Below are 9313 nucleotides of genomic sequence, written 5' to 3'. Positions count from 1 at the left end.
AGTTACCAGCTGTTGTGACTGGGTGCTGGGAACTGAACTCAGGTTCTCTGAAAAAGCAGCAAGCACTCCTAACCACTGAGCCATCATCTCTCCAGCACCTTACTTGATTATTTAAATTTAATATTGATTCCCATCATAACACATAAAATCTGTTTCTCTTTATTTAAGAGCACATTGCTTATCTCTCAATTAACTTGTTTAACCCATCCATCCATCATTAAATGGATATTAGGTTATATCTACACTGCAAATATTAAATCAAGAAAAATTCTATCCACCTAGATACCTACATTTTTAAATTCAGCAAAAATGTATCAGTCATCTAGGAATAAAAATGATGGGACGCTCAAGTCACAAACTCTGGATCATGACTTAAGAAGGATGTCCCTGGCCACTTAGACAACCTTTGTCTTGCTTTCTATTGGACTTTGCAAACTTCTCCTTGGGTATTTCAGATTTAATTATTGCTTGGTGTGGTACTATCACATATTAAATGGAAACCATTTTAATTCCTTTTTTTTCTTTGTTAGAGTTTAAGGCTTATGGAGTTTTGGAGCCAAGAAATACTTTTATTTTAAAATGGTGTATGGGATAAAAGACAGGGCCTGTCCATTTTACTACAGAGGTATTCCACAAAACTACATCCTTAGACCTTTAGGAATGTTTGGTGCATGGTCAGAGGGGGTCCAGGTTTGGAAGATGGTGATCAAGGCCAATGGAGAGTCTTCTTCAGCACAGTGTGGACCTCCTTATTTCTCAGACAGTAGATGATAGGGTTGCAGAGAGGTGTGACCACTGTGTAGATGACAGACAGCACCTTGTTGAGGTCCATGGACTTGATGCGGCTGGGGCGGCAATAGATGAAGAGAGCTGCTGAGTAAAAGATGCCCACCACTACCAGATGGGAGGCACAGGTGGAGAAGGCCTTGCGCCGGGCAGCAGCTGATGGCATGCGGAGTACAGCCATCCCAATAGCTGAATAGGAGGCTAGGGACACCAGGAGTGTTCCACAGAAGATGACAATGGCTGAGATGAAGTCTACCAGCTCTGTGAGGGCCACATGGGTACAGGACAAATTGAGCAGAGGGGAGACATCACAGAAAAATTGGTTGAGGACATTGGGGCCACAGTAAGACAGACTGGCAATGCATGTTGTTTTGGCCACTGAGACAATCAGCCCACCTAGCCATGAAGACAAGGCTAAGCCCAAACATACTTGGGGCCTCATGAGCAGTGGGTAATGTAGTGGGCGGCAGATGGCCACATAGCGATCATAAGCCATGGAAGCCAAGAGGGTGCACTCTGTGCAGATGAGGACTATAAAGAAGAACAGTTGTGTCATGCAGAGTGTGAAGGGAATGTGGTAGGGCCCCGTCCATAGACCCACAAGTAAGGTGGGCATGGTGACTGACACATAGCACATCTCCAGGCAGCTGAGGTTGCCCAGGAAGAAGTACATGGGCTTGTGGAGCTCTTTGTGACTGCAGATGAGGTAGATGATGAGTGTGTTCTCCACAAGTGTCAGCAGGTAAAGAGTCAGGAAGACAGCAAATAGGGAATCCCTTATGTCCAGCCTAGTGGACAATCCCAGCAAGATGAACTGCTGAACCCTGGTCATGTTGGCCAACTCCAAGGATCTAGTCATCTGTAGAGAGACAAGCCTACTGTTATCATCTGTTCTTTAGTAGCATCATAGCAAAACAATTAGAAAAATGTTGATGGTGTTTTAAACCTTGAGCAAGTTAATCATCTCAACATCTGGAAGTTGACCTGGAAGAATATTCTCCATATTCTTGAGATGAATGCTGCAGATGGTGATTCTAGTGTATAGGAGGGTTGTGGCCATCGGAATATCAGAAGATAAAATTTGCTCCCCATGAAATTAAGTGAAGGAAAAGATTGATATTTGCTGTGTAAGAGATTATAATTTTCTTCATTTCAATTTTTCAAAAAAGTATTATTTCCAGGCAGATTTCCCTACTCATCAGTTTCACAATATTCTTGAAATGTAGGAAAAATAGGACTGCTGTCTCTACTCTTCTACAACCACAGTACCCTGTATGGTCCTAATCTCTAAACCAGAGTCCTTTTTTTCTTTAAAGTGATTTTATTTTACAGAGTTGCATTATGTTTACCTGTCAAATAATTATGCCCATAGACAAAAAGTTTTATTCTGAATAGTATTTTTGGGATCCTAAAAAAGTTACCTCATTTAGCAGAAGTACAGAGATTCCATTGTTTGGACCCAATCTGTTTGGCTACATATACTTACTTATAATTTGTAGAATTTTGTGTTGGGTTGAAGGTTGGAGATTCTATTGATTGCACCCAAAGTGGATGATCATAACTATACTTCATTATCATTCACATACTGCTGTTTAGGGGAAAGTTGGGAGATACAGAGGGGATTATGGGTGCAATCTGGGGTGTATATTCTGATCCCTGAAATCTCCAAGACCCATTGAGCTTTCATGTTATGTCAGAAATGTGTCATGAAGACTTTGTTGCTTTATTCAGTGCTATTGAGTTCTGGTATGACTTAGTTATTCTGTATTTTTTTAAGATTTATTTTTATGTTATTTGGGTAAATATTTACCTGCATGAATGCCTGTGCATGCAGTGCCCATGGAGGCCATAGAGGGTATGAAATCCACTGAACTGAAGTTACTGATGGTTGTGAGCTGCCATGTGGGTACTGAGACCTGGACCTGTGTCCCCTAGAAGAATAATCAGTGTTCTTAACTGCTGAACCATCTTTTTTGGCTCCCCTTGCTTCTTAAATGACAGTTACAGTCTCTGTCCCACAGGGCGAGTGTAGGGACAGCACAGCCTACTATGACACAGCTAGTAAGCAGCTGGAGCTCATCACAACTCCATTCCTTGTTAATTCCACTGCATGAGATTAGCCCTTTGAATCCAGGGCCAGAATATACTCCAACATCCAAGACTAAAAAGATAGAAGATTACACAATTTGAGAGTCCTTTTTGCTTTAGAGTATCAGTTATAGGTTCCACTCAGTGGAATTAAGTCCATGTGATGAGTTAGGCACTTCCCCTGTGCCCCTACCCTCTTCATCTCTCATTTTTCCCTATCTCTCCTTTATTTCTCTTAAACATAGGCATTTTATTTTATATCTTGTTACTATAATCAAATAGATTTTCTGAACAATTCAAGGCAACATCTCTCTCATCTTTTAGGGGCTGATTTCTTACAAGACATAGAACCAATGAACAGATATAGAGACAATAATTTCAGAAGAGTTTAGCATGCTATTACAGAGCTCCTGAGCAGCATTATCTTGATATTGATGGCCACTCATTCATAAATGATGAAGAGTCTAGGTGAGAGGTTTCTCACTTACCGTGGGAAAAATTTGGGAAGAACATTTTGACAAAGGAAGTGCAATGGGTGTAGGGAAAGGAAGTCTGAGGGTGTAGGGAACTGTCTTACAGAAAACCTGCTTCATCTTCTATCGTAGGGAACTGCCTTACAGAAAACCTGCTTCATCTTCTACCAAATTCCTTCAACTTAAGAGTTTTAGCTGCCCACCTCTTGTCTTCTTCAAGGAAGACAAATTTTTGTCTTCTCAAAAATTCTCTCAAATATTCCATCTGCTTAAAGTTGCATTTGTGTGTGTTCATGCACCATGGCTCATGAGTGGAGGCCAGAGGATAGCTTGCAAGACTCAGTTATCTCCTACCATGTGGATCCTGGGAATCTAACAGGCTGTCCTATTTGGAGGTAAGTGCCTTTACTTTTAAAACCATCTCATCAGCCCAATTCAAGCATTTCTCATGGACAAAACATCCCATGTTCTTCCCTGAATGATCCCTGCTTTGCACACCATCATGTGGCCCCACCACGGGAGAGATAGAACAAATTCAACTTGCCATTCTCTCCTAGACCAACTGAAGTCAATGCTCTAAAAATCTAGCCTCCAGATTTTGTCCTTAGTGTCCTACATAGCAGACGATTGACAACTCTTGGTCCAATTTTTCTGCCTGTGAAGATAAACTATTTCACCCTTGCTTCCCCTCCCCTCCCCTCCCCTCCCCTCCCCTCCCCTCCCCTCCCCTCCCCTCCCCTCCCCTCCCCTCCCCTCCCCTCCCCTCCCCTCCCCTCCCCTCCCCTTCCCTCCCCTCCCCTCCCCTCCCCTCTCCTCTCCATTCCCTTCTCTTTCCACCCCTCCCCACCCCTGTGTATAGATTTATCAGTCTGGGATCTTCATCTTTGTTTTCTTTTCCCTCCCCTCCTTCCCTTTATTTCTCTTATGTATATATTTGTTTCATTTTATGCCTTGTTAGGATAAACAATTATACTACCCAAATACTCAAGTCAGTATTTCCTTATCTTTTGCACTCAGTTAAACACTTACTCAACCAGGTTCTTAGAACTATGGTAACTATGGCTTCTGTCAACATCCTCACACAGGGCATATGTGTCTTGGTAAACAACAGACATACTCATTACCTCACCATTTTTACCAATGGTTTAGCCTCAGACAAATCCTCTATCTTCACAGAGCTGATCCTTTCTTAGTAGAATCAAGATGGATTTTTATATGAGTCCCAGAGTCCCAGTTCCTTACTAGAAATTGTTCCATTTTCCCAGCTCATCACAGAGATCACAGAACAAGCCCAACTTGCCTCCTCAGCCCCTCATCCCAGCACAGTGGCTAATACAACTGCATTGTACAAGACCAAGAGAGTTAAACATTTTAGCAAGGAGTGGGGAGGTGCTCCAAATATTCCACCCCTAGCTGAGGAGCTAAAAGTAATTGATGATGCAGAGGGAGCAAGACTCATTTTTTTTTCACAGGTGTTGGAGTGCTCATTGTTAGGTTGCCCATGTCCCAATTGATGATCCCACACAGAACATGTGGGCAGCACTAATTGCATGTAGTAGGCTACAAAATAAAGATGGGATGCTGGTCGGGACAGATATGTTATGGGGAGACAGAATGAGCTGGAGGGAAAGTGTAAGGCTAGATATGACACAGATATGTTAGTTCTTTAAAGTCTCTGTAGAAGGACAGTTGCTGGTGTGGCATTATGGCCCAGTGGTGGCATGCTTGCCTGGCATGCATAAGTTTCTAAGTTCAATCCTCAGCATCATGAAAAAGAAAGACAATGTGATTTCTTATTGGAAGCTGAGGTTCTGATATTATTAACTTGCCAAGAGCAAGGGTATACAGAGAACTCTCAATAAGTGAATGTCAAATCTCCTCTGCCTTATGTTTGATATCTCTCCTTTTTTGTTTAGTTTGTAGTGTTTTCCAAATATTTAATCTTTTGATATGAACAGATGTTTGTTATAGACACCATGAAACTGAGATTCATCATAGTGTCAGGTCTCAATTTCAGAGATATTATATAGGACCTGTGATTTTGGTAAACAGTAGAATCAGACACCTAACCAAATGTAGCTATGTCCCATGCACATTTTTCTAAGCAATAGGGATATCATCAATTATTCTAGTGAATTTATTGGGAGGAAAAAATCAAAGTTCAGCTATATGAATGACAGATATGAAGTGCAGATCAATGTGAGTCCCGGAAAACGATGCCTATTATTGGTTCCCATCAAGGATGCCTCAGTGCTAAGCTTTCACTCTAGGCCATGGAGCTGTCTGCGAGCTTCTTGAGCTTGGGTCTGGGGTGTTTACTACAAGATTAAACAGAAGACTTGCTGATTTGTCATCAACAAGATGTGCTTCTAAAGATGGAGCTTCCACCAACCTGGTGGAACCCTTGGCTTTTCTCTGAGAAGTCTTTTGCCCTCCTTAAGCTCTTTCTCCATTCCTGGCCTTCCACTGATCTCTTTGCCTATCCACATTACTTCTTCATGAATTCCTTTCTGTTACCCATCCATAACTGGTTGCTTCAAATGCAATGATATACCATTAGAAATGCATTACTAGCTGCTGGGCTAAGTCAATAGCTTCTGGGTCCAAAAGTCACACATAAGTGGCAAACATCAACAAGTAATAACATTCTTTGCATGATTTAGTCTATTTAGAGATGAAAAGGGTTTTATGATAGATCCTCTAGAGTTCCAGGATCTAGGGCCATGAACAATACTGTTAAGGCAAGATTTAAAGCCACCACGTTTTTTCTAGTTGCCTGGTGAATCAGAAAGTTTTCAGAAATTAGAATTGGAGACATGGAGATATGTTTTATCTTAAGGTTATACACAGAGTATTAAGAATCAGGGCCTAAATCTGACCCTGGTATGAACAGGTGTTGCTTTCATTCTTCTAATGACAGATCTCAAGAGAAGTTAGAATTTCAACTGATATATGTTGGTCTTTAATTCTACAAACACTGAGGGGCCAGGTGTATGGAGGCATGAAAGAACCTGAATTTTAGCTAAAGGTGTTTGAAGAATTTGAAACAATGTGTTTCTGGGAAGCTTCTTATTCTATTTAGTACTTTGTGCATGTTCTTGGGGGCTCATCCATGTTATATAACATGAGTGAATTCTTTGGGATGGTAGACCACTCGTGGAAGAGTCAGAGGTTGTGAAGTGAGACCAACGTGCACAAACATGATATTTCTCCACAGATAATTCTAGTGTGCAAAAGCCACTCAATCCATCTATGTCAGATCTACTTAACCATCTGTCTGTCTTTCCATACATCCACCGACTGATCCATCCTATCTTTCTATTTATGTTTCTATGTTCGTATGTATGTATGTATGTATGTATTTATGTATCTTCATCATCTATCATCTAGCAATCTTATCTACCAAACATCTACCTTTCATCCACCTATCCTATACTTCATATATCATCTATGTATCCCATAATTTAGCTAATCTATTTGTCTATCTACCTACCTATTTTTCTATCACTTATCTATCAACTAACTATTTCATTGGGTATCCACACACTCATCTTCTAGTACCTATATACCTATGTATCTCATATCTATTCTCTATACTTCTATCATCTATTTATTAAATATACATCAATACATCCATCATTTATTGCTCATATGTGTATGTGTCAATATCTATCTATATATTGAGATGAAACTACTATTTCTGAGGATTAAGCTGTTTGGTATCTCTAAAGTGCTTAGAACCTGTAACGTGGACCTGATATCTTAGTTACAGTCAGAAAAAAAAAAGATTTGTTTCTGCTGTTCTTTAATTTCACCCACAAAGAATAACATTGGGTCTTCATACCTGATAGTTGATGGTAGACAGGTATTGATCCTTTCTGGTTGATTCTGACCGTGGAGGAGGCTCTGATACTTATGTAAATTCAGCTTTTGCTTAGAGACAGAGATGCCAAAGGATGAAACTGTTAGATCTGCCTTGAAATGTATATATACACACACACACACACACACACACACACACAGAGAGAGAGAGAGAGAGAGAGAGAGAGAGAGAGAGAGAGAGAGAGAGAGAGAGAGAGAGAAACTTTGCCTCTACTCTGTTTTGAGCTCTTGAAGTTGCTGAATGAACTTCCCGCACTGTGAGAAGGCGCAGCCATGTGAACTTAAGCCAGAGCTTTGAACCCTAGAGATCTCTATGGTCTCTGTGGATTGGGAAAAGAGTCGAGAGGAAAGCCTCTCACTTATGCTCTGTAGAGACTGAAGAGGATGGACAGAGGAAAGAGAGTTTCTTTGTCACCCTCAGTTGACATCAATGTACATTAATGGTGTTTTCCTAAATTTCAGGCCCTACTCTTGATACTGATGGGTCTGATGACCATATGAGAGAAAAAACTAGTTGACAAGAGGCTTAAAAATGCTGTTTACTGAAAGCATGTGTGTTACATACAGTCACAGCATCAATGTTTACAGTATCCAGAGGTGGAAGAAACTAGATTTCCTTTGAGAGCAACACAAATGTAATATTGTTTCGCCTTAAAGAAAGAAAGAATTCTTATGCTACAACATGGATGTGCCTTGAAGGCATTGTATCAAATGAGATAGTCACAGAAAGACTAGTAGGGTCTGGAGAGATGGCTTAGAGGTTAAAATTTCAGTGAGCCTGAGTCCAGTTCCTAGTACCCACATGGTGGCTCACAACCATCTGTAACTTCAGTTCTGGTGAATCTAATGCTATCTTCTCACCTCTACAGGCACTGCACATACATGGTGCAAAGACATACAGGCAAGAAAACATTCACATACATTAAAAAATACCTTTAAGACATCAATATCCTAGAAATATCATCAAATCCTAAGTGAAATAAATTTCTCTTTCTCTCTTTCTTTTGGGGAAGATGGGGCAGATTTTTTTTAAAGATTTATTTACTTTATGTATATAAGTACACTGTCTCTAAACGCTGACACCATTGCATACACTAGCAAGATTTTGCTGAAAGGACCCAAATATAGCTGTCTCTTGTGAGACGATGCCGGGGCCTAGCAAACACAGGAGTGGATGTTCACAGTCAGCTATTGGATGTATCACAGGGCTCCCAATGGAGAAGCTAGAGAAAGTACCCAAGGAGCTAAAGGGATCTGCAACCCTATTGTTGGAACAACATGATGTACTAACCAGAACCCCGGAGCTCTTGTCTCTAGCTGCATATGTATCGAAAGATGGCCTAGTCGGCCATCAATGGAAAGAGAGGCCCATTGGACTTGCAAACTTTATATGCCCCAATATAGGGGAATGCCAGGGCCAAAAGAATGGGAATGGGTGGGTAGGGAAGTGGGGGGCGCTATGGGGGACTTTTGGGATAGCATTGGAAATGTAATTGAGGAAAATATGTAATAAAAATATTAAAAATTAAAAATAAGTACACTGTCACTTTCTTCAGACACAGCAGAAGAGGGCATCTGATCCCATTACAGATGGTTGTGAGCCACCATGTGGTTGCTGGGAATTGAACTCAGGATTTCTGGGAGAGCAGTCAATGCTCTTAACCACTGATACATCTCTCCAGCCCCCTTTCTTGATTTTTTAAAGACAGGATTTCTCCGTGTAGTTTTTACTATCCTGGAACTCATTCTATAGACCAGGTTGGTCTTGAACTCACAGAGGTCTGCCCTCTTCTACCTCTTGAGTGCTGGGATTTAAATGGGTGAACCACCACCAACTGGCAAATTTTTCTTTTAAAAATATGTTTTTATGTATTCTGTGAAATCTATGTATTTTGATCATGTTCATACCAATTTACCCCTCCAACTCCTCCTGTCCTCCCCCCAACATTTTCATATACTGAGAGTCTGAAAATTATTTATATTTAACTACGTTCTCCCAAAGGCAAAACCCACAAAGTTCATGGCAACCAAGGAAAATATTCCACAAGTATATTTATAGAATTTTTCATAATGCACTATTTATT

The 9313-nt window shown here is 40.7% G+C and overlaps 1 protein-coding gene across 1 annotated transcript; it reads right to left on the bottom strand.

Annotated features, from left to right (window-relative positions):
* Positions 1-706: 706 nt before the first annotated feature.
* Positions 707-7335, bottom strand: LOC110297651 (olfactory receptor 6Z7-like). The gene is made up of 2 exons (XM_021166540.2): positions 7192-7335; positions 707-1645 (listed from the first exon to the last, which is right to left on the bottom strand). Exon 2 carries the CDS (start codon positions 1643-1645, stop codon positions 707-709), a length of 939 nt encoding a protein of 312 aa, XP_021022199.1. The 5' UTR covers positions 7192-7335.
* Positions 7336-9313: the final 1978 nt, after the last annotated feature.

Source organism: Mus caroli, unplaced genomic scaffold, assembly GCF_978045245.1.
Source record: "Mus caroli unplaced genomic scaffold, Mus_caroli_1 scaffold_8, whole genome shotgun sequence".
Lineage (NCBI taxonomy): Eukaryota > Metazoa > Chordata > Mammalia > Rodentia > Muridae > Mus > Mus caroli.
The sequence above is the reverse complement of the archived record's forward strand: the minus strand, read 5'-3'. Positions and strand labels throughout refer to the sequence as shown.

Excerpts from the sequence above, each read along its gene's own strand:
- LOC110297651 (XM_021166540.2), bottom strand. The coding sequence starts at position 1,645 with ATGACTAGATCCTTGGAGTTGGCCAACATGACCAGGGTTCAGCAGTTC.